This window comes from Hakea prostrata, chromosome 5 (genome assembly GCF_041222555.1).
Source record: "Hakea prostrata isolate BN-2017 chromosome 5, UWA_Hpros_2, whole genome shotgun sequence".
NCBI lineage: Eukaryota > Viridiplantae > Streptophyta > Magnoliopsida > Proteales > Proteaceae > Hakea > Hakea prostrata.
In genome coordinates, this window is record NC_142604.1 from 30733967 (window position 1) to 30759635 (window position 25669).

The 25669-nt window shown below is 38.9% G+C and overlaps 1 protein-coding gene across 2 annotated transcripts in view; it reads left to right on the plus strand.

The window, feature by feature from the left end:
- The window catches only part of LOC149015809 (acetyl-CoA acetyltransferase 2-like), a 56182-nt gene extending 31006 nt beyond the window's left edge, over positions 1-25176 (plus strand). The window contains exons 10-14 of one of the 2 annotated variants that reach the window (XM_089155759.1): positions 23055-23154; positions 23300-23410; positions 23510-23551; positions 23708-23794; positions 24430-25174. In XM_089155759.1, coding sequence (XP_089011885.1) covers positions 23055-23154; positions 23300-23410; positions 23510-23551; positions 23708-23794; positions 24430-24519 — 430 coding nt within the window. In that variant the 3' untranslated portion in view covers positions 24520-25174. Of the gene's footprint in view, positions 1-23054; positions 23155-23299; positions 23411-23509; positions 23552-23707; positions 23795-24429 lie in introns of both variants that reach the window. The other variant, XM_089155760.1, reaches the window with a different exon arrangement.
- Positions 25177-25669: the final 493 nt, after the last annotated feature.

Sequence of the window (25669 nt, forward strand, 5' to 3'; positions counted from 1 at the left end):
ATTTGCCTCATGGAGTGGATAAGTGAAAACATACTCTAGTTGTGCTTGCATACTGAGGCAGGATATGTCTAGGAGCACACCTTAATTGCTATCTTTCTTAAGTTAGGTGCATATGTCCTTTATAACATCCACCATAACCTGCATTAGAATATTTTTGGTAAATGATTACATTTGGATGTGGATATGCCTACTTACATGAATTAATCCAAGAAACTATATTACCGGGCCTACCAAGGGTTAGTATTATCGAATAGATTTTGTGGCTACATAGTTTGAAAGTCCCAAGCACCACAATGAAGATCTTCACTTATATCCAGTTCAAACATTGTTAGGTCGGGGAGTAGTCGCATTGATTTACTAAAAACACTACTAGTTTACCTTTTGGTTGTAGGGCTATGGTTTGAGATCTTGATCCTGATAATAGGGATCTTGGTCCCCCAGAAAACTGAGATCTCGGCCGAGATATGGTAATTTTCCCCACTTCAGTCGAGCCAATTGGTGGCCCATTTCAATTGGTATTAGGGCTAAGTTGGGTGCGATTTTGGTATTTATCCCATATTAGGCTTTTTAAGCGCAATGATGTCCTTAAATTTGTGAGAAAAAAGTGCATATGTAAGTTTCAAACCAAGGTTTGTCAAGGCTGCCAAACCGATTGGGTTCCTCCAAGGCGACAAAGCGGCGTTTAGGCGACAATAAGGCGACCAAAGCGTTTGGGTTAAAGTTTTTCAATACAACTACTTTTGAACAACTTTTTAATATAACTACCTTCTATAATAAGCTAAACAAACATTCAATAGTCACATTCATCCAAAAAAGAAAGCATTCAAGAATCATAATTATGAAAAATTATCCAAAAAAAAGAACACAAAAATAAGTTCATCTCATTAAGCATCAGAGTAATGACTATGTACTAACAGGGCAACACGATAAATTAATAGATCTCATTATTCTGATTTCCAAGTCATTGTCCATTTAATGATTCATTGATTCTCGATGTTGAGTATGGCTCATGCTTTGCATTCTGTTGTCGATGGGCACGGGGGCCTCGGAGTTCCTTTGCAATTTGGGCCTCGATTCCGAAATGACTAAGCTATTAAATTTATTTATGGCTTTGTAAAATTAATTTTGATTTAAAAAAAAAATTATGTACAAAATGTAAAAAAGCGGCTGTTTTAGCGTCTAGGTGGCAATAAGGCGCACAAGGCAAAAAAACGCAAAAAGAATGCCGGTCAATTAAGCGGTTCAAAACAAGGTGGCTAGGACGCTGACAACATTATTCCAACCCGACCCTAACTTTGAAATTTAAATGATGGAGGAGTGAATATGCAGACTTAATAATCATGGAAATATATACTTGATATAAATGAATACATAATGGTTTAAAGTTAAATAATACATCAAACATGTTTAGTTGTTCACAATTTTACATGTCAATATCGGTGTTCTTATTAGTTACACCATGAAAGTACAAGAGTACGATCAATGGGGCATTAAGCGCTAAACAGTTCCTCTGATTCCTGCTTCACTAGCACCAGCACCACCTCCACCAAGTCCTGCAGCTCCTCTGTGTTGTTTTGCTCTAGCCAACTCCAAGTGATATAAGATTTCAGCAAACCTTCCTGCACCATAGGAAGGATTTGGTGGCACTTGGGTGTATCTGTATAAACTCCAAACAAGTGTTGCTTGAACCTTGCTTTACCTCCTTGGATGATTCTAACCTAGTAGTTACACATTGTCCTTCGTATTGTTGCATCCATCGGGACTGTGTGTTGCCAAGCAACATTCTCATTCACCATTGTTTAGTATTAGGAAGTAAAACCTTGAAAGCAACCGATAAATTGAATTAGAAGCCATCATATTCAACCTGCCAAAGTGAAACAATTAAGATACTTATAATATGTTAGTAAAACTATCGAAGTGTGTGTCCAAAGTTAAAATATGTTGAAATGTGGAAAAGTGGTGACTGGTGAGTATCACTCAATTTGAAGCAACATTTGGTTTTTAAGTGTGTATCAAGAAGGTTTCCCAACTTATCTTGTCCTTGAATAACCTCTCATATGTGTATATTATACATATATGTCGTATGATCTGCATATTGAAGGAACAAAAACCTGGGGTAACCTTTAATGGTGGGCATGTGAAAACCACACTCTAACATTGGTTGTTGAATAGGTGGGTATGGGTTTATGGAGTAGTCAATTAATAACCCACTTTAAGTCATAATTATACTTGTCAAGGTTGATACTATAAGGAATATAATGTCCCCCATACTAAGAGGAGGCTCTTTAACCAGCACGCGCACTATGATCAGTGTATGGATACTTAACGTATGATGAGGATTGCAAGGCTGATGCTGACTACCACTGCTATCAATGCTCATACTTCCTATACTCTTTACCAAGTCATGCATGCTCATATCCCTGTGTGACCTGTGCATATGTGACTGTGAGTCACAATTATATCTCTTGTAAGTAGCGAGGTGAACATGGTGATCGTTTTCTTGTGTAGCATGGCTCTTTGCACCAAATCCTTGACCTATACTCATTACCTGATCACCTCCACCTGCACATGCACCATCTCCATCACTACCTTTGTGACTCTGTGATGAGTAGGGGTCATCATCTCCTCTGTAAAGGATCCACTAGAACTCTCTACACTAATAGGTTGGCCAGATGGCTCCTTAAATGGTACAACTAGTTGTGTAGTTGCTTGTGTATGCATTGCACCCTCATTTGATCATGTGGGTGTCCACCTTAGCTGGGTCCATGGCACCAAGAATTGCGGGATTAGGCTGCCCTCTGACTGATCCATCACTAGTGCACCTCGATCCCTCACCCACTAGCATATCACATCATCTTCCTTATCCTCTTCTTCATGGAAAACTCCTTGAGAAGACATGTCTTCCATATCCTCATGTATGTGCTTTAATCTCATCTCATGTTGTAGGGCACATACACCAACTGCTCTAGTCTTTTTCTCCCTTATTTGTCTTCATATGAATGAGAGAGTAGGTGCTCCAGCTCTGCTTGCAACTATAGGATGAGTTTGTGTTGTAATGTGAAGAATTGCTCCTCTAAAGTATATTATTCACAAGACCCCAATAGGGTATTTATAGTTACAACCTAGTTAAGCCCTATACTAAGTAGGAAAAGGAAATATAAAACAAATAGAAATAAAACTCTAGACTTATTAGGAAACATAATCCTGTTCTAATTAAAATACCTCAGTCCCTGTTTTCAACACTCGGGGTCAAGTTTGAGCATAGATATTTATCATGCCTAACTTGCTCATAATGTAATTGAATACCTTTGTGCTCAAGCTCTTTGTGAGCACATCAGCCCGTTGCTCGTTTGAAGTAACAAATGTGATATGGATCAACCCAGCCTCAACCTTCTCTTTGATGAAATGTTTGTCAATCTCCACATGCTTAGTCCTATCATGCTGTACTGGGTTGTGAGCTATGCTAATTGTTGACTTACTATTGGAGTATAAATGTATAGGAACCTCCAAATCTGTCCCAACCTCTTGAAGCAGCCTTTTAAGCCATAATACCTCACAAATGTCTTGAGCAATCGCCCTAAACTCGGCCTCGGCACTGGACCGCACAACCACAACCTTTTTTTTTGCTTCTCCAAGTCACAAGGTTACCTCCCACATACACACAATAGCCAGAGGTAGACTTCTTATCATCTGGACATCCTGCCCAGTCTGCATCTGTATATGCCTCAATCTTCAAATGTCCATGAGCTGAAATTAAAATTCCTTTTCCTGGAGTAGTCTTCAAGTATCTCAAGATCCAATATACTGCATCCAAGTGTGAGGAGTAGGGATCATGCATATACTGGCTAACAAGACTAATTGCAAATGTGAGAGATAAATTAACTTTCCCACTAATTTTTGATACCTTATCTTGTCAACTGGTTCTCCTTCCTTTACCTTCAAGTGTAGGTTAGGCTCAATAGGAGTCTCAACAGGCTTACATCCTAGCATCCCAGTTTCCTCAAGAAGATCCAATGTATATTTCCTCTGGGATAGAGATACACCGCTAGTAGAATATGCCAACTCTAAACATAGGAAATATCTGAGTTTTCCCATGTCTTTGATCTCAAATTCAGTTCCCAAAAAAGTCTTCAATGTTGAAATCTAATCCTCATTACTGCTTGTGATCACAATATCATCCACATATACTAAATCTATACTAGTGTGGGAACCATCTCTTTTAATAAACAAAGTTTGGTTTGCATTGCTCTGCTTATAGCCATTAGATATCATTGCCTTATGGAACCTTCCAAACCACGCTTTTGGAGATTGCTTCAACCCATATAAAGCCTTCTTTAACTTGCACACTTTCATATAAGTCTTTGTAGTAGAATACTCAGGTGGTATATTGTTACGAACCTAGTCTATAGGTATGGGAAATAAGGAGGGTTATATTGTAAGGGAATAATTGGTAGAATGTCATGTGAAGTGTAGGTCCAATGTGGGCATATTAAGGGTAGATCAACCATGAAAATAGGGTGGGGAACTTAGACTAAAAATGTAATAGCGTAAAGCATTTTGAAAAAATGAAGAATATTGATCGTCTTTTGTCTCTTCCTCTAGTCTCTGTGTTCTTCATCTTCCCCAACCCCATTTCTTTCTGAAATCTATCCCTAACCCTCTTGAATTTCTTCCTTTCCCTGACCTCAAGATACAGGTTCGTATCATTGGTCCGACCTGCTGGATCTGGACGACGGCGAAATGGAACTCAATTCCTTCCAAGCAGCCATGGCGGAGCAGAAGGTTCTCCTGGTTGAGATCCTTGCACGTCTCTCATCAATGAACAAGCAACTTGATCAGTATCTTCCGCTAAGCTCGTCTCTCTTCCCATCTGAGCGGCCATCCTTGAATTTTCCTCGATTTGCTGGAGGCAATCCCAACTGCTGGATTACCACAGCTAGACGTTTCTTCGAATACTATGGCACCAATGAAGAGTACCATCTCTTGATTTCATCACTTCATATGGATGGAGATGCCTTGAAATGGCTTCGTCAAATGAAACAAAGAGCTTCGTTCACAACTTGGATCGATTTTGTCGAAGCACTGGAAGTGCAGTTCGGTGGCCACATTGGGAGAGAAGTCGTGGTGATGGGGTCGCAACCGTCGAGTGTGGAGCAGTCTGAAGCAAAGAAGCAAGATGTAACACTAGTCTCGGTTGAGATACACTCGGTTTCATTGGCTGTAGAAACTAAGCAACCTAAAGCTCAATTTGATGAAGTTTCTCTCAAATCTAATGGGAAAACAAGTGATTCGAGCAATTTTACGATAATGGTTCAAACTGTGTGGCCTGAGAACGGAAAGCAGTCCCAATCTGAAGGTGTGAAATACGATGTAGTGATGGAAGCCGCGATGGAAGAGAATAAATCCCATCTGATTGGCCTGAATAATGCTCTACAGGATTCTATTAAGAGTGAAGGAAGTGAGGAAATTTGTAATCCCGTGGACAGTGACAATCCTCGGAGAGATTTCACTATCTCAGGATCCAAGTCAAGGAGTTTAAATGAAGTGCTGCTAGCCAAGGTACCTCTCAAACTGAAATTTCAATCGGGTGTTGGTTCTCATGAGCACGACGGCAAAGGCACTGATCTGACACGGCAACAACCGCGGGCGGTGGCGAAACCTCCATGGCCAAAATGGGGTATCACAACGAGAAGAGGCAGACGGAGGCTTCACCATAAGATGCGGTGGAGGCGATGGGGTTTTGCGCCTTGCTCCATCCGCAGTCCGTTTCCATCATTTGTTACAACAAAGATGGATTTAGGCATGGCAGCGATTGAAACGAACCTTAGGGTTTTAATTGAAGATGAGGTGAAAGAGAAGAAGAAACTTTGCTTGAACCGGTTGGTGATTGGACATTTGGACCAATGAACTTGGGCCGATTGGCTGAATTGGGTTGGTTCACTAGAACAGAGCTGCGGGTGGTGGCACGGTTGAAGACCTCAACCCCTGTGACGCTGTGGCGGCAACTTGTCTCCGGCAGTGAAACTCCTACGGTATACAAGGAGGTTATCCAACGGCTTGGGTCTGAGTTTGGCTTGGCGTGCGTTAGTGACCTAGTAGAATACATGATAGCGGATGCTCTCGTCACTCTTTGCGACCAGGATGAGTTTTTACTTGATGGAGTTTCAAATTGGTGGCGATGGACTGATCAAAACATGCTCGTTCTATCTTATGCAGTCACGTCAAGTCCTTTAGACGGGGTCAAGGGGCTCCTTCAGGAGTTCATTTCAAAGAGGATGAACATAACGGTAGGTGATAAGGTGGCTCTAAGTGAGAATTATCTGGCATTCAAGGATAAATGGGTTTCCCCGTTGATTGCTTACATTTGGAAGGGGTGGAATGCCTTGCTGTCAAGGTCGCTGGCTTTACTTATGGTTGCTAGCAAGCTAGAGTGATATAAGAAGTTTCCAATTGTCAATGAATTCCAACCCCATGTGCCCATGTCTCTTCTGTCTTCAAATCCCTATTTCCTAGGTGTGCTTAATGATGAGATTGCAAATGGAGGTAAATTTGAGAGGTTTGTCGCACAGCAACCGATTGATGTTTGGAATGGATGTTTTTATGGTTTAGTGCCTCTTTGTACCTGGTTTGGGGCTCTTAAGTCTACTGTGGAATTCACAATGTTCGAGTCCAATGGCTCTACTCCATGTGTTGGAGATCTTTTGAATTTCTTGAGTGCTGTCTTCTTGGGTACTTATATGCTCAGCACAACACGTACTTTTGAAGAGTGCTGTCTTCTTACGCCGGGAATTCATCATCCTTTACTGGGTGCGATGGCAGCCGATCTCCCGAGGTTGCTAAGATACAATTCGGAGATTTTTCTACCCAAATGTATGTAGTCCCTTGAGGGGAATTATGAGTAGGCCATTACATGATATTGTTGAATTTTCAGGGTTTTTCAATCACTCTCTTGAGGGTAGAATAATTTGAATGCCCAAAATTCTGCAGGAATGCCTGGTCAATCTGGAACTGTGTTATTCGTTATCAGTGGAGTTCGTTGCAGCTTACAGAGAATCTCTGTTAGCTGGGGATCAGTCTACTATTGACATCGAATTTTCATATTCAACCAATGCTTGTGTCAGATTGATGGAGTCGCTTTTTGATTTTGAGTCTACCCAAAAGTTATTTACATCTCCAACATTTACATTATGTTTTGAGGCACTTCATGGAGTGGGTGGAGTTTATGTCCAACATATTTTTGTAGGAGACGTTCGTGGAAGTAAAGGGGCCATGCATATGGTAGTGGAGTCTTCTCACCAATTGGAGGCTGTGATAATGGAGAGGCATGAGAGAGACGCCACCAATGTTCAGGGTTAACCCTTCCTTAAGTCACATTTTAATCAAGGCACTAGTAGATGTATGCAAGGTTTCAGCTTCGCTTGTTTCAAAATTGACTGGTTTGAAAGTCTCTGAAGTATCTGAAATTTTTTTCAATGAAGATCAAGACTTGCAACACATTTTAGATCGAGAGCTATGCTTGCACATTTATCCATTTTTTGAGAAAGCAGAACTTTGTTGGGGCAGTGAGTGTGTAATTGTGCAGGAATTGCAGCAAAGCTTGAACATCCAATAGATTATGGCAAGGACCATGGAAGGCTGCTGGGCAGTTATGCAGTTCTGATATGGCTCCAAAGTTATAAGTGGGAACTCAACAGAGAGGAAAAAATTCTCGAGCCCTTCTTAAGGGACTGCTCTGGTGGGCAGCGGGTGTATGGTATGCATACTGGGCGAGGGAAGCACTCACATGATGCTCCACCACTTCTGCAGTTGACCCTGGTAATGATAGTGTTTCTTATGGCTGAATTCGCTCTTGGCAGTCATGTAACTTGGGAGGCCGTGGTTCAGATTGTAACTTGCATGTTTGAAGCCTTGAAGATTTGTTGGAATGCTTTATCAGCAATGCTTCAGGAAGTTTTTGTTATCGTGAATTTGTGGGAGTGGCATCTGAACCTTGAGGACAAGGTTCTCATAAGGGGTAGGCAATGTTACGAACCTAGTCTATAGGTATGGGAAATAAGGAGGGTTATATCGTAAGGGAATTGTTGGTGCAACCTAGAGGGGGGGTGATTAGGTTGCAACTAGTGGATTGTCCCAATTTTTCGGTTTGTGCGGAAATACAAAGTAAATTGAAAATTCAAATGAAATTAAACAATACAATCAACCACAAGACAAGTATTTATAGTGGTTCGCTGCGTCCGTCCCTCCTCTCTTGGCCTTAGGGTAATCCCTAGTGTTCTCTTTCTCTGGGTGGTCACCCTTTATCTTTGTTCGGGCGGCCCTTTCATCTTGTTTATCTTGGGCGGCCCTCTTCTCTTTGTTCACGGGCGGCCCCCGTCTTTGTTCCGGGCGGTCCCCCATTCTATCTACCTGACTGTTGCGTTCGAGGGATGTTACCTTCGGGTGTGCCTTTCCTCTTGTGTGTGTGTGTGCTGGTTGTTGCTCGTATGTGCTGCCCACCGCCTTCTCCCTCGCTTGCTTCCCGCTTCTTTCCCTTGGTTGTTCTTCGGTTGGGGAGGGTGGGCGCCGGCTTTCTTGCTTTGGAGCTTAGGATCACTTGGGGAGTGGGTGTCGTGTGAGTGTTGTTCCTCTCTGGGTGTTGGGTTTTATGAGCACCTTTGGTGCCACCCAATCCCCCGGATGCGGACACTTTTTGTCTTGTTTTCGCCCGCGGCGTCCGTCTGTCGCGGTCATCCGTCTCGTATCCGTTGCCGGGGGGGATTTCTCTATATCTGCCGTTATGTCTCGGGCCGGCGGCGTCCGTCCCCCGCGGACATCCGTCGGCTGGCGCTCGCGGACATCCATCGGCGGCTCGCGGACATCCGTCGCCCACGGTCTCCGTCGGGCTCGGCCGGACATCCGTCGCGCGCGGTTCCGTCGGCCTTCGTTGTTTTGGCGGTTATGAACGCGGCGTCCGTCCGCTCCCGGCTTCATTTGGGCTCGTTTTTCTAACCTTTGGGCGGGATATGGCTTGGATTTTTGGTCGTTTTGACAATCCTGCGTTGTCCACCTTACTAACATGTCCTTGGTCCTCTGTACTGGATTACTTTATGGTGTTTTCTGTGTGTGTTGCGGTGTCCCGCCCCGTTTGCCTGTCTTGATCTTTGACTTGGTCTTTGACTTGATCTTGTGCACGGTCTTCTGTCCATCTTGGCATGGTCATCTTGACTTAGTCTTCATGTCCATCTTCATGTCTGTCTTGGTATGTCTTGGCTTTGCTTGCATATGGCTTTGACTTGGGTTGGTCCACTTGTTCTCATCTTGAACTAAACATCATAACTCAATATAGCCATTGTAATTCATGCTTATTATCATCAAACCAATAGAGGCTGTGTGGCATGCTGACATGGCATTTCCCAACATCTCCTCCTTCGATGATGTAACACATGAATGATTGGAAGATATGAATGATAATTAATAGCAATAACACTCATTCATATACATGTTATTCTGTTTTCATGGTGAATTCTAATTCATGTTTGTTGTCATCAAACATGGTGAATTCAACTTTCATGTTTGTTATCATCAAATCATGGGCCGTGTGGCTGCTGCTGGCTTTTTCCACGGAATAATTGGTAGAATGTCATGTGAAGTGTAGGTCCAGTGTGGGCATATTAAGGGTAGATCAATCATGAAAATAGGGTGGGGAACTTGGACTATAAATGTAATAGCGTAAAGCATTTTGAAAAAAATGAAGAATATTGATCGTCTCTTGTCTCTTGCTCTAGTCTCTTTGTTCTACTTCTTCCCCAACCCCATTTCTTTCTAAAATCTATCCCTAACCCTCTTGAATTTCTTCCTTTCCCTGACCTCAAGATACAGGTTCATATCATATATCCATATATACCTCTTCTTGGAGTTATCCATGCAAAAAAGCATTATTCACATCTAAGTGTTGTAAACTCCACCCTTCAATTGCGCATGAAATAATAGTACGAACTATGTTCATTTTGGCAACAGGGGCAAATGTCTCCTGGTAGTCAACGCCATAAGTCTGAGTGAAACCTTTGGCCACCAATCTTGCCTTGTACCTTTCAACAGTCCCATCTACCTTGTGCTTGATCACAAACACCCATTTGCATCCAACAGTCTGCTTTCCTATGGGCAAGTCACCAAGTCCCACGTTTTTTTTTTCTTTTTCTAGAGCTTGCATTTCCTCACCCATAGCTTCTTTCTAATTTAAGTGAGATAATGCCTCTTGCCAAGTGTTAGGAATAGAAGTAGAGGACAAAGAGGAAATAAAACTTTGAAATTCTGAAGATGTTGATTGATATGAAACATAATTGGAAATAGAATGTTTGGTGCAAGTTCGAGGCTACTTTCTTAATGCAATTGGTAAGTCCAAAGTAGGATTAGAAGAAGGGTCAAAGACAGATTCACCTGGAGGAACGGATTGTTCAGGGCCAGGAACCAAAGCTTTTAACTGGCTTGGTTCAGAAGGGGTCACTCGTTGCTTTCTTTGATAGGTCTTCAGAGGTCTAGTCTCCCCCTGTATATCATCCACTAGTTGTTCTTGTCTAGTCATTCCATCTTCCAAAGGAGGATCATCTGCAGGAATCTCAAGAGAAATATTGAAAGGAGGAATCAACACTGGAACCTCTTCACTAAAACTCTCCCCCTGAAGAGGTGTAGGGGGAAAATAAGGAATTTGTTCTTGGAACACAACATCCATAGAGGCGAAAAAACAACGAGAACTAGGATGATAACACTTATACCCCTTATGTGTAGGAGGATAACCTAAGAAAATGCACTTTAACCCACGAGGATCTAACTTTCCATGAACATGGTGGTTCTGGACAAAGGCAACACATCCAAAAACCTTAGGTGAGACTGTAAAGGCTGCTGTCCCTAAAAGAACCTCAAGGGGACAACGGTGGTCTAAGACTCGGGAAGGCATTTGGTTAATTAGATATGCCGTAGTAAGAACGGCGTCACCCCAAAACTGAAGAGGCACATGCAGAGTAAACATGAGGGAACATGCTACCTCAAGTAGATGTCTATTCTTGCATTCGGGATCCCCATTTTGAGGTGGAGTGTCGACGCAATTAGTTTGGTGTATGATGCCATGGTTTACTAAGTAGGAATGGAATGTGCCACCCAAGTACTTAGTTTCGTTATTCGTATAAAGGATTTTGACTGTTGCCCCAAACTGAGTCCTAATCATATTATGAAAATTTTGAAAGCATGAGAAAACGTCACTTTTTTGGTGAAGTAAGTAAACCCATGTGGTCCTAGTACAATAGTCAATAAAGGTAACAAACCATCTATGACCAGATATAGACACGTTCCGAGAAGGACCCCACACATCAGAGTGGATGACTGAAAAAGAGATTTTACTACGATTATCGGAAATAGGGTTAACATGCTTGGTCTGTTTGGCCAAAATACATGCCTCACAATAAAAATCATTCAAAGTACACCTTTTAATTAGATAAGGAAATAACTTGGACAAATTAGGTAAAGGAACATGGCCAAGACGACTATGCCACTGCAATAAGGTAAAAGTGTAGGAGAGGTGGAACTAGAGGCCGTAAAAAGAGCTGATGGGGACTCATCCATTAAGTAGAGCCCCTCCTTTCTGTTTACCATTGCCAATCGCAAGTCCCGTTTCCAAGTCCTGAAACACACAATGAGAAGGAAAGAAAGTTATTTTGCAGTTCATATCACGAGTAAGGCTACTAATAAATAAAAAGATTAGCTGAAAACTTAGGAACATGCAAGACATTAGATAAGGTAAGAGAAGGCAAACAGATAATAGATCATTTCCCAGATATAAGGGAGAGAGACCCATCAGCCGTTCGAACATCTTGAGCAAATGGGACAGATGAATAAATATGAAACAAAGTAGATGAGCCTGTCATATGGTCGGTTGCCCTATAGTCGATTACCTAGGAGGGATTAGTCAAATTGACATTGTGACAATAAAAATACCTGTGGGGAATTGTGGATCAACAGATGGAACAATGGTAGAGGCTATACTCGCACTGGAAGTCGGTACTGGAGATGATGAATCAAGTCTGGACATCAACTAGCGAAGGTGCTGGAGCTCATCTGAGGAAAGAGGTGTTGGAGTACTCAGGGTGTTAGAACTGGCTTGATTTGTAGATGCTTGATTGCTGCCCTTGATTCCATTCCTACCTCCTCCACGATAATTTGTTGGATGTCCATGCAACTTCCAACACTTGTCCTTTGTATGACGCTCTTTTCCACAATACTCACACTTTACTAGAGGGCGAAAAACACCAGAACTAGATTTATTATTGCCATAACTAGCCACTAATGCAGATCTATCAGATGTCTGAGTGTGTACCATAGCTGTCCTTTGATTGTCCTCTGTATCTTCCATAGCATAGGCTTGAGCTAAAGAAGGAAAAGGCTCTCTAGAAAAGATCTGTGTGCGAATTTGATCAAATTCTATATTCAATCCTGCCAAAAAATCATAAACTCTCTGTTTATCTTCCCATTGTTGATAGGAAATAGCATCTTCAGCATTCTTCGGTGTAAACTTCCCATAGAAATCTAAAGTTTGGTAATATCCCTGGAGAGTGTTATAGTACTGAGAAAGAGTAAGGTCCTTCTGTTGTAACTAATTGATTTTCTGTCTAATTTCAAAGCATTGTGCATCATTGCCAACTCTGGAGTATGTATCTTTAGTAACTTTCCAAATAGTTGCCGCATCAGGAAGGAGGAGATAACTCTCTGCTATGCTAGATTCAATAGAGTTGATGAGAAAACCCATAACCAAGCATTCATCTGTATACCATTTGGAAAGTTGCAGACTAGGTGTGGAAGGTTTTGTAGAAGTCCCATCAAGATGGCCAGTAAGACCACGAGCACCAATAGCGAGGGAAACTGAATGAGACCATCTAAGATAATTTGTCCCATTAAGTTTCATAGTGGTCATCTGAAGTGGAGAAAACTCACGATCCCTATGAATGGAATACATGGGAGACCCTTCAGATGTATCAGATAAAGGAGATATGGGATCAGCCATCATCGCAAGGAAAAATCATTCAAATTTACAAACAGCCCCTGATTTTTTCCGAAATTACAAAAAAATCTTTGAAATTGTTGGAAATTGCAGAAAAGTCTCTGAACTTGTTTAAAATTACAAAAAAGTACCTGAAATTGTTGGAAATTGCAGAAAAGTCCCTAAACTTTTTAAAAAATTACAAAACAGTCCCTAGAACTATTAAAATTTGCAAAAAACTGCCCCTGTGAATCGAAGGAATAATTCAGTGGTATGTATAAAGGAGAAAAGAAAAAAAAAAAGGAAAAGAATAGAGTAAAAGGAGAACAGAGATAGGAGGAAGATAACGACAGCCCTATTGCTGCAACTTGAAGCAAAGAATTGAACTGTGACCTTGTTGACGATGATGGGTTGAAGATGCAGAACGTAAGGAAGAGGTAGAGGAAGAATCAACTGAAGTCGCAACAGGTGAAGACGAAGATACAGGAGCTTAAGTTGCTCCAATCGTCAGACTTGAAGAAGTTGCTATTACGACTGGAGAAGAAGATGAAGGATGAAGATGTCCTTCTTGACTTAAAAGCAAAACTGTATTGATTTGATTAGGATGGGAATCAATGGAAAGAGAGAGGTGTTGGCACCGTGAAGCTTCTAAAGCACAAAGAAGCAGGGAAAGTTAGGTTGGTTATGCGTCAGTCTAAGCCGCTCAAGATCTGCGCTAATCATCTAGTCCTTCCTTCGATTTCTGTCCAAGAACATGCCGGGAACGATAAATCATGTGTTTGGCACGCTACTGATTTCTTTGATGGAGAATTGAAAGATGAACTCTTTTGCATCCAGTTTCCTTCAGTTGAGAACTGCAAAACTTTCAAGGAAATGGTAGCGGAGGTTGAAGAAAAGCCGATAAAGGTTTTCTCTCTTTCTTCCCTAATAGGAATTAGGCTCTTGATACCATGTTGTAATGTGAAGAATTGCTCCTCTAAAGTATATTATTCACAAGACCCTGATAGAGTATTTCTAGTTGCAACCTAGTTAAGCCCTATGCTAAGTAGGAAAAGGAAATATAAAACAAATAGAAATAAAACTCTAGACTTATTAGGAAACATAATCCTATTTTAATTAGAATACCTCAGTCCATGTTTTCAACAGTTTGTTTGTGATAACCCCTGAATGGCTGTCTTCCTTAGATTTAGGGAACTTGTTCCATATAGCACCAACCAGTCAGCTACATAACAAAATGTAAGAGTTCATTAGGATCTTGGAGTCCAAATACTATAGTAGTTGGTTGTATACTTAGTTGAACTAGATATACTTACCTGTGTCTCCCTTCTTCCTAGTTGCAGTTGTAGCAACCTCGCTAAAACTCCTAGTTGCATCCTTGAAATCCATTGATCTGTACACCCATGTTTCAACTTTCAAATTAGTACAAGGATAAGTACTAATCAATGTATAAAAATTAAGAAAATAAGTTCTCACCTTTGCATTAGTAAGTCCCTGGTTTGTGGATTTGGCTCCAACTTCGCTACCATCTGCTGCATCGAAACCATCAAATCTCGGTCAAGTCCAAGATTATACTTGTATTTAGGGCTGTAAATGGATACCGAAATCCGCTTCCGAATTCACATCCGCATCTGTTTAGGGGTATCCAAATCCGTTAAATTACTAATAGGATTCGGATATGGTATATCCCTTTCTAACCAGTTATTATCCATCCGATAAAATTATCCGATTAAATTACTTATTTGGATTTGTATTTCTTATTTTTATGTGTTTTTAACTTGAGTTATGTGAATATTTTTATTGATGTTCTACTAAAATAGTTACCAAAGTTGCTAAATTCTTAAATTTCAAACCTAACCCACACAAATAAAGTGGTAAAGATGTTATCAGGTAGACAAAAACTTGTATCCAATCTGTATTCATTCCCATTTAGAAGAATCTATTCCAGAAAATAACTATCCGATTATCATCCGAATTTGACTGAATCCGTCCGAAATCCGATAGGATATTATTCGAATCCCTCCGAATATAATAGGACGTGGATATGGTATTACCACTATCCGATCCGAATCTGATCCATTTACCCCTATTTGTATTGGTTGGGGTTGAGGTAATAAGTTGGTATTAAGGAATATAAACTTGGCTAGTGACTTAGTTGTAATCAACATTCTAAAGTACAAAACATTAGGTATAAAACATAAAGTGACACTCACCAGCTTTGTGCAAAGGATGGCTCAGGTGCTTCTCCCATCTCTCATCAATGATCTTGATGTAAGATTTTGAAACTCTAGGGGCAACATATTGTACCTTCTCCTTCATCTTTTCAATGGCAATGTATATGTGGGCCAAGGTGGGCTTCTACTCAATGTCCACCATCAGAATGACCAAAATTGGCTCCGATATACCCACCACCCTGTTCAAGTCCCTCCTGAAAGCACCACTAGCAATGTCTGTTGAGCTATTCTCCTTCAGGTATGTTAGATCTGGGCCACCTAAACCCATCCTCACTGGCTAAAATACACCTGAGACCTACCACTTTGGATTGGAAGCATCTAAGTGCAACATAGTTTGTGGTAAATCTAGTAACACCAGGCCTCACTAGATCACCACCATACTTGGTCTCAACAGTTGCAAAGCATTCACATGGTTGTTGACAAATTTGGTCACTTGCCCTTCTCAAAATCTGTGCTGTCGGCTTTTCTGCAACTAGCCTAGAGGAACCACCTCAATGCCTTGAACACTCTGGTTCTATCCTTCTTGTGTATGTGTTACTTGTTTTGCTGCCCTACCAAACCATTTTTTTATCACATCTACTTGATGTCTTTAAATCACCAAGTGTATAGACCTCATCACTAACAAAATAAAAAAATTCATCCCTTGCTCGTGTTCATTAAACCTTTCCCTTCTGCATATCTACATCCAGTTATTTGTTACCATAATAGTTGAGTTTTGACTTTTTATCATTTCCAATGGTACCCCTTGTCTTAACACTATCTGTCTCCTCGCTAAACAACCATAATGAACTCTTCTCATGTTGTTGGAACAAAATGCGCCAATTAATAATCCTGTGACAACAACGCTATTTCCTAGTTTTATTTTACTCATCTTTACTTTTCCTAATTAAAATTAATTTTTATAGTTAAAAATATTAGACCTTAATTATACAAAACTCAAGTATGGAAAATAGTCACCATTTTGAGTTTAAAAGAAAATGAAATTGATGCTTTTTGTAATTTTTCATTTTCTTAGCCAAAGAAGCATTTACACTTTTTTTGTGGGAAGTTTTACCTTATTTTTCTAATTTTCAAGGAAAAAATAAGTAACAGTAAATTCTGAGCAAGAAGAAGAGACTCTATGAGGTTGAAGATCGATCTACGATTTCTAACATTTATAAAATTGAGCCACGACCAATCTTGTATTAACTCTTTTTTCCCCCTGTTTTAAAGAAAATCAAAATGTTAAACAAATTTGCAAAAGAAATTTTGCAGTAGAAAATAAAATCAGATTGATGTAGTCCTAGCTTGATAGACGATCAAGATCACTAAGAGCTAGTTGTTCCAAGATCTTGTTGAGAACCAACTTATGGGACAAAATAGGTTGGGTTAAGGTAGAACCATAGAACCATAGAAGTATGTGATTTGGGCTAGAATTGGATGGTTTATGTGACTACTAATGGAGATGCTTAGTGTATGATAGCTTGGAGATCTTAAATGAGATGGCTAGGTTAGGCTTCAAATCAATTAGCTTAGGTTTCAAGGCAAAAGGTTGATTCTTTAAATGGGATGAGACCTAAATATTTCTTTAATGATGTAGATGGGAGACTTCTAGGTGTCAAAATGGGCTCAAACTTGAAAGGGATGTAGGTAATGATATAGGGATATGATCCTCCAAGTTTGGTTGTATTTGAATGGCTAAATTGGAAGATTCATAATTTCTTCTTTTTGGAACTTTAGGGAGTATGAAAACTTTAGAAAATACTTGTATCTTGAAATTGGTTGATCAAAATGGAGTCAAGTTTTGATCTAAAGTCACTAGGATTGAGAGGATGATGTGCAAGTATGGAAAGTTTTGATTAGGGGTGCAAGTTTGCCCTGGTGGCCTTGACCCACCCGAACAGGGCCTAGGCTTAAAAAATTTGTCGAAGAGCGAGCTTGGGATTACTGTTTGTCTCAGCTAGCCTATCCCATCCCGTCCTTGATTTTTAGCCTTGATCTTAACCTTGATTTTGGCCCTGATTCAGACCTTGATTTTGGCCTTGACTTTACTACAAAGGATTCCATCCAAATATTAACCTTGATCCAAGCCAGATTTTGACCCTAAGTCATTCTGATCCAATAATCCCACTTCGTTTTATATATATATATATATATTATTTCTTTTGTTGTTGTCATTTAGTAAAAGTAAATGATTTTTATTCCATTTTTTTTAATATGTTACCATAAACACAAACGAAAGTCGTTTGTTATATATCCTACATTTTTAGTAAAAATATTTATGTAAATAATTGTTGACTTAGAATTAAAATTCTAATCCAATTTAATTAGGTTTTCCTAGATATCGCTTTTAGATCTCCATCTCCCGTTGTTTGCTGTAATTGCTGCTAGTGAAGTTAATTTTTCTCCCTAGTTTTCTTACATCATAAATGAGTGTGGCAACTAGTGAGATTGGGTATATTGGGTGCAACTGACGTTGCAGGTTGAGTGGTTTGGTTCTTCACATCAGATGGTAATGTACAGCTGTTGTAACTCTTTTTTGCTTTAACATAAATGAACTTTTGGCCAAAAAAAAAAAAAAAAACAAAACAAAAGAAGAGTAAAAATTCTAATTAAACTAGAAGCTAACTTTAAAGTCATAAATCATTACTCTTAAGCTAAGGCATTCTATGATCAAAATTCCAATTAAACTATTGTAGGTACTTTTTAATGATCAAAGCACAATACGAGTTTAACTTATAACTTATTACGAGTGTAAATATGTGTATCGGCCTTATACTATAAACAATAATTGAAAAACCAATTCATGTCATTCTTGCACCTAAGCGTAACTTTTATAGATCAACAGTCCTAATTTGGAACATCTAAGTAAAATTTCAAAAAAGTAGGTTCTTAAGAAAAATTTGAATGACATGATCTATAAATTAACTTTTTTTTATATGACATGTATTTAAAAAATATTTCTAATCATATCAACTGTAAATAAAAGATGATGCCTCAGCCTCCAATGATGTGAAGTATTTAATGTCTATTGTATATCTTTATAAGTGAATTAATCAAATGAACATGAAACAACTTGTAGAAGATTGGCAAATAATCATTGCTAGAATGTAATTCATAGTTTTTTGTATAAGAATCTTATTTGTCAATTTGGAATTAGCCAAAGCTGTTGGTACCATTCGAAAAGATTAGATTGGGAAGAATAAAATCATACTAAGCTTTGTTTTAAGGTAAATGCTATCTATATTTCTACTTTCTTCTGGGTAAAAACAATTAGGTTTTAATTAAAAGGGTATAATAAATTCTTCACATCATTGAATAGGTTTCTGTCAATGTATTCTTTTTGTAGGGACTAGTAGGGGTGCGACGGTTCTTTTGATTTGTTTTGTGGAGACAATAATATTAGAAGATAAATCATGAAGTATTACTTATAATTTGTCTATATTGTATATATATTATATATTATATAGATGGTGGAATTATCCCAAAATAAGATGGTGGAATTTGAAAGGAGAGTGCTCGAAATCCTTCGTTAATGAAGTAGTCAAACAAGGAAAATGGGATTTTAAAGGTGATACCAATGCAATGTGGAATGAGATGGCTATGTGTGTTAAGAAGGTGGTTAAAGATGTCCTAGGTGAATCAAAAGGAAAGCTCCATTCTTATAAAGAGACGTGGTGGTGGGATAGTGAGGTTCAAGTTGCCATTAGGAATAAAAAAGCTAGTTTTTAGACATGGCAAAAAACTAAGGATGTTGAGGATCTTCAAAGGTATAGGTTGGATAGAAATAAAGCTAAGAAAATTGTGGGAAAAGCAAGGGAAAGGAAGTATGAAGAGTTATATAATAAGTTGGGCACGAAGGAAGGGGAAAAATCTATTTATAAGATAGCTAAGATAAGGGATAGGAAGAGTAGAGATCTTGACCATGTTAGATGTATTAAAAATGGAGATGGTAAAGTATTAGTTTGTGAGGAGGACATTAAGAAAAGATGGGAAACCTATTTCTCTAGTTTACTAAATGAGCATTCTTTAAGCACTTATGATTCGGACGATTACACCTTTCACCAAGGCACCAATGTGCGAACTTATATACGGTAGAATTTCGATGTCCGAAGTAAAAGAAGTGAAGGACAATTAGGGCGGGAATGGGCTTGGCTTAGCCCAAAGGGCTCAAGATAGGGACAAGAATTCTAGGCCCTGAAATTAGGGTCAAGGCAGGAATGGGCTTAGCTAATAACACATAGGGCTGTGATTGGGATTGGATAAGTCCGCTCCAGTCTGTTCCTATTGCAACCCTAGTTCGGATGATTTGTTTGGTGTAGATCTGAGCTTGAATTTAGGGTGTCTTGTAAAGTCCAAAAATTCAAGGGGGGGGAGAAAGAAAAAAAAAAAGAAAGGGAAAAGGTGATAGGATGTAGGGATGGGTGTATGCTGCCTGAGAAAATGGATTGGGGAGCCTTGTGGAGCTTTGGATCAAATGGTAATGGGGTCTTAAAGGCTATCAATTCAGCCACAGCAAATTTCTTGGCTTGACTTCATCTAGAACCTTTGGGAGTACTCAACTCTTGGACCTTCTTTGACGAAAGTTGACATAAACCAGTAGTTGCAGTGGCAAACACACGTAAAATCATTCAAGGTTTGAGAGAAAATATCAAATAATCTGAAAGGAGAGTACTCTAAATCCTTCGTTAATGAAGTAGTCAAACAAGGAAAATGGGATTTTAAAGGGGATACCAATGCAATGTGGAATGAGATGGCTATGTGTATTAAGAAGGTGGCTAAAGATGTTCTAGGTGAATCAAAAGGAAAGATCCATTCTTATAGAGAGACGTGGTGGTGGGATAGTGAGGTTCAAGCTGCCATTAGGAATAAAAAAGCTAGTTTTAAGACATGGCAAAGAACTAAGGATGTTGAGGATCTCCAAAGGTATAGGTTGGATAGAAATCAAGCTAAGAAAATTGCAGGAAAAGCAAGGGAAAGGAAGTATGAAGAGTTATACAATAAGTTGGGCACAAAGGAAGGGGAAAAATCTATTTATAAGATAGCTAAGATGAGGGATAGGAAGAGTAGAGATCTTGACCATGTTAGATGTATTAAAAATGGAGATGGTAAAGTATTAGTTTGTGAGGAGGATATTAAGAAAAGATGGGAAACCTATTTCTCTAGTTTACTAAATGAGCATTCTTCAAGCACTTATGTTTCGGACGATTACACTTTTCACCAAGGCATCAATGTCCGAACTTATATACGTAGAATTTCGATATCCGAAGTAAAAGAAGCTTTAAGGAGGATGAAACTCGGCAAGACACAAGGTCCTGATGAAATCCCAATTGAAGTGTGGAAGAGCTTAGGAACCCATGGACTAGTTTGGTTGACTAAGTTGTTTAATAAGATTATGAGCACAGGGAAAATGCCAGATGATTGGAGGAGAAGTGTTGTGGTTCCAATTTACAAAAATAAAGGAGATATTCAAAGTTGTAATAACTATAGGGGCATTAAATTGATGAGCCATATGATGAAATTATGGGAGAGAATAATTGAAACCCGTTTGAGACACTTAACTACGATTACGGAGAACCAATTTGGGTTTATGCTGGGAAGATCTACAACGGAGGCTATTTACTTAATTAGGAGACTTATGGAAAGGTATAGAGAATGTAGGAAAGATCTTCATATGGTTTTTATTGACCTAGAAAAAGCTTATGATAGAGTCCCTAGAGCGTTAATTTGGCAAGTACTAAAGAAAAGAAGTGTTGCAAGTAAATATATAGATATAGTTAAGGATATGTATGATGGTTCGGTGACTAGTGTTAGAACAGTGGGGGGACAAAGTAATGAATTCCCGATAACAGTTGGGCTACATCAAGGGTCAACTTTAAGCCCATATCTATTTGCACTATTAATGGATGAATTAACCAAAGACATTCAAGATGAGGTCCCCGGTGTAGCTTTGGGATGAATTGTGTTGATTGATGAGACCCGTGAGATTAAACCAAATTAGAATCATGGAGATTAGCTTTGGAATCAAAAGGCTTTAAACTTAGTAGATCGAAGACAGAATATTTAGTTTGTAACTTTAGTCATGATCGGGCAGATGATGAGGTGGTGATATTTGATGATAAAGAGATTTCTCAAAGTGATTGTTTTAGGTACCTAGGTTCAATCATAAGTAAAAGAGGTGATTTAGAAGATGAGGTTTCCCATAGAATTAAAATAGGGTGGATGAAGTGGAGAGGTGCGTCCGGGGTCTTATGTGATCGGCGTATTCCATTAAAGCTTAAAGGAAAATTTTATAGGACCGTTGTTCGACCAACTATGATGTACGGTGCAGAGTGTTGGGCTGTTAAAAAGAATCATATAGATAAACTCAATGTAGCAGAAATGGGGATGCTAAGATGGATGAGTGGCAAAACTAGGATGGATAAGATAAGAAACGATCATATTAGAGTTGGTCTGGGAGTTGCTCCCATAAGTGATAAGCTTAGAGAAAGTCGTTTGAGGTGGCACGACCACGTTCAACGGAGACCTATAAATGCTCCTGTATGGAGAAGTGATATAATCCATATTGAAGGAACTAGAAGAGCTCGGGGTAGACCTAAGATAACCTTAGGAGAAGTGGTGAGAAAGGATATGTATAGCTTAGGCCTTGTATCTAGCATGGCCTCGAACAGAACTGATTGGAGGGCAAGAATCCATGTAGCCGACCCCATTTAGTTGGGACAAGGCTTATTGTTGTTGTTGTTGTTGTTGTCTTTATTCTTCCTTCTAAGGGTTATAGAGGAGGTTTAAACAGCCTACAACTTGTGATAGAAACAGGAAATAGACTCCTAAAAGGAATAGAACCTAAAAACCTATTAGACTGAGGACTCTTACTTGACTTATGAGTTGGACACTTACAACTGAATAAAACTTGAGAAAAAACTACTCTGCCTTATGAGGCAGAATTTACTTCATCAAGCCAATTAATCCTATTAATTAAGTTATTTTCCTACTTGTCCTAGACTCAACTTTTTAGAGCCCTAGAATAGGCCCATGATGACATAAACCTATGGAAGAAAGGCCTAACACCCATATCTATCAACCCTAAGTTGATTTCAACAAAAATAGTTCATTCCAGTGCTTGATCTGCATTACCGACACAATGAAGTTAAAACCACCCGTAAAATATCTCGCAGATAAAAGAATTGAAGCCTACCTATTACATAATTATCCTATTTTTACACCTCACTGACTTAAGGAAAAGAGTGCATGCCTCAAAGTTTGAATCTTCAACAATTCTCTCTCAAATTCCACAAATCATTGCTGTAGGTATGTTGTAGTAGTCTCCTGGGGTTAACGAATTCAAAAGTTGGGTATTTTCTATCAGTTTCTGTCATACCAGGGAATGCCATCCTAGTTTGATCTAAATTTCTGTACCGTTTCAGTCATTATGAAACAGAAACCTACTGAAAGTTTTGACCAAAATTCTCGGGCTTTGGTTGAAACATTGTATTCCTGCAGATAGGCATGCCATTTCATTTTCGCTTGGTTGAAACCGAAATAATTCTAGTAATTTTGGTAGTTTTGACCAAATTCTCAAACATTGCATGGAATGATAACACAAAGTGATGGTTATTTTAGTTCTATCATTTTGCAGCTTTACAACTTATATTTTAGTTTTTTTTTCCTATCTTGTGGCTTGTTAAATATTCCCTCCCCATTTTCCTCAGTAGGTAATTTTGATGATCCTTGCTAAACATGTTTTGAGGAAGTGAGTAATTCAAAAATTGAGACTAACATGACCATTTTGAATTCTGCTGTGAAAAAACTCAAACGTGTTTCTTAACTTCATCTGACAGTGATGGTGCTGCTGCACTAGTGTTAGTGAGTGGAAAGAAGGCACTTGAACTTGGACTACATGTAATTGCTAAAATCAGTGGCTATAGTGATGCAGCTCAGGTATTGTATAGGCATTGTAGAGTTATGACATGCTATGACTCATTCTGAAATAAAATGAGAAAAGATTTTGCTCCTTCCATTTCTATTCTAGTTATTTTGTCCGAGTGTCATGATATTCAACATTGAGATGAGGTTGGTTGTGCAGGCACCCGAGTTATTCACAACAGCTCCTGCCCTTGCAATTCCAAAAGCCATTTCAAATGCTGGGTTGGAAACTTCAAAAATCGATTATTATGAAATAAATGAAGCCTTTTCTGTGAGATTATGTTCTTTTGAGCAAGATCTTTCTTTTCTCTTATCTTCTTTATCAATGTCTTTATTTTGGCAGTCATAATTGCTCCTTTATACTCTGCAGGTCGTAGCTCTTGCAAACCAAAGCTTGCTAGGTCTGAACCCTGTGAGTCCTTAACTTCTCTTTGTAGACTTTGGTTTTTATGATCTTGGCGGATTTTTTTTCTTAGCTTGTGGAACCGGCTTTGTTTCTTTGTCCTGTTGTTTATCACCAGCTGCTTTTCTTAATGAATTGTGTTTTTCTTTTTTGTTCCACTTGCAGGAGAAAGTTAATGTGCATGGTGGAGCTGTGTCTTTAGGACATCCTTTAGGTTGCAGTGGAGCCCGTATCTTGGTCACACTATTGGGGGTATATTTGTATATATACTTTTTTATGGTTTACTTTTATTTATTTGGCATGATAAGCTGACTTATTTTTATCCGTTTAGGCTCCATCATCCGGTTACAAGTAATAGAAGTGAAGCTAAGAGAAGTGAGATTGATTTTAAAAACAAAATGACGGCTTTCTAATCCTTACTTACCTACCTAAATTTCTTACACATTTAGCCAATGGAACTTTTCAAATGTAATTTTTATTTTATTTAATAATTAACTTGGATTGATATGGACCTTATGACAGATATGTTCTTTAGGCAATGATTACAAAACATCACTTAAAAAGTTAAAAAACTTTCACCTCCCTTATATCCCTTGCAAATAAAATTATATTTTCTTCTTATAAATTCCTTTTGCATCCATGTTTTTTCTCACTTCCCCCCTTCAGAAAATTGTGTGTTGCATAACCTGTTCAGAAATTAGGAAATCCTGAACATAAGGAGTGTCATCTGCCTATATCCTAGACTTCTGTTGATACAGTTAACTAAAGGCCTTTCAGCAGCATGGAGTGCATTTAACTAATCCATGCGTTTATGCTCATAATTTAATGTCATATTTAAGATGCAGAAAGTATTGCTTTTTCTTAGTTGAGCTGTAATAATGTCATAGGTACTGAGGCAGAAAAATGGAAAATATGGAGTTGCCGGAGTTTGCAATGGAGGTGGAGGAGCTTCTGCTGTTGTTCTAGAGCTCATTTAAGCATTTTATTTTTGGTTATATTTATATGCATTTTATTTTTGGTTAGATTTATACTCCATTAAATCAACTCATAATTATTGTTATTATATTTTTTTTCAAAGCTTAGATTCACTATAGAACTTTTTTTTAGTACAAAGAGAATACTGAAACATTTTTAAAGTATAGGTCGTAGTTTCACTCAAGTTCACTTTAAATGCAAGGAATACCGGATATGAGCATTTCAATAGCATGAATCATATTTAGTATGGCAGTGTACTTTGAACTGATTTGCATTGTGTTTACTTGGTTCATCTGCTGCAGAATTTATATAAAATTTTTACCATGATTTTGGGGTTGGCATGGTTAAAGAGATAATCATAATATACCCTCTAGATCGGCTGAAATTTCACATGGCCCAGTTAATTTTTTTATTATGTGTGTGTGAGACAACAGGGATGGGAATGAAATGCAGATTAAATGTTCCATTCTCAAACTAATAAGTAGCATTCCATTAACAAATTGTGCCCAAGAATTAGAATATACTGCGGTTAGGAAAAACAGAACAGAAAAGATAACCCCCATAATTTGGCCCACGAGCAAGTAAGCTGTACAAGGAAGATAACGGTTTTCTAAGCGAATAAAACGAAGTGATTCAATCGGTTGACACAGCATAAAAAAATTATTAAGGTTTGAAAATGTTAATTGTAGCGGGTATGAGACCTATTATACTTTGCAGCTAAGCCTGAGGTGGCGGTAGAGCAGTTGAGTATTACTAAATAACTTACCTATTATTGATCGAGACCAAATAGGATTCTCTAGCTTCTTTTCCTCACTTGGTTGAGTTTAAATGAGATTTTAACTAAGCCATGAGGAAAAGGGATACAATATATAAAGGGAAGAAATACGAAAAATGTAACCTTGAAAATTTGGATTCTCTTTCCAAACGCTCTATGACTTCTCTGATTGATACGGAGAAAATATGATCGAACTTGGTTCATTCTTGGTTCGACCCTCGATTCCAGTCGGGACGAAGGGAATCGACTCGCTTCGGAGCGAGCTGGGTTCACGAGGTAGCTTGCTGAGGAAGAAAACTAAATTAGCCATAAGCACTCCCTAATCCGATACTTTTGGAGAAGGTTAATTAACCTAATGACGGCTAGTAGAGTTCGGC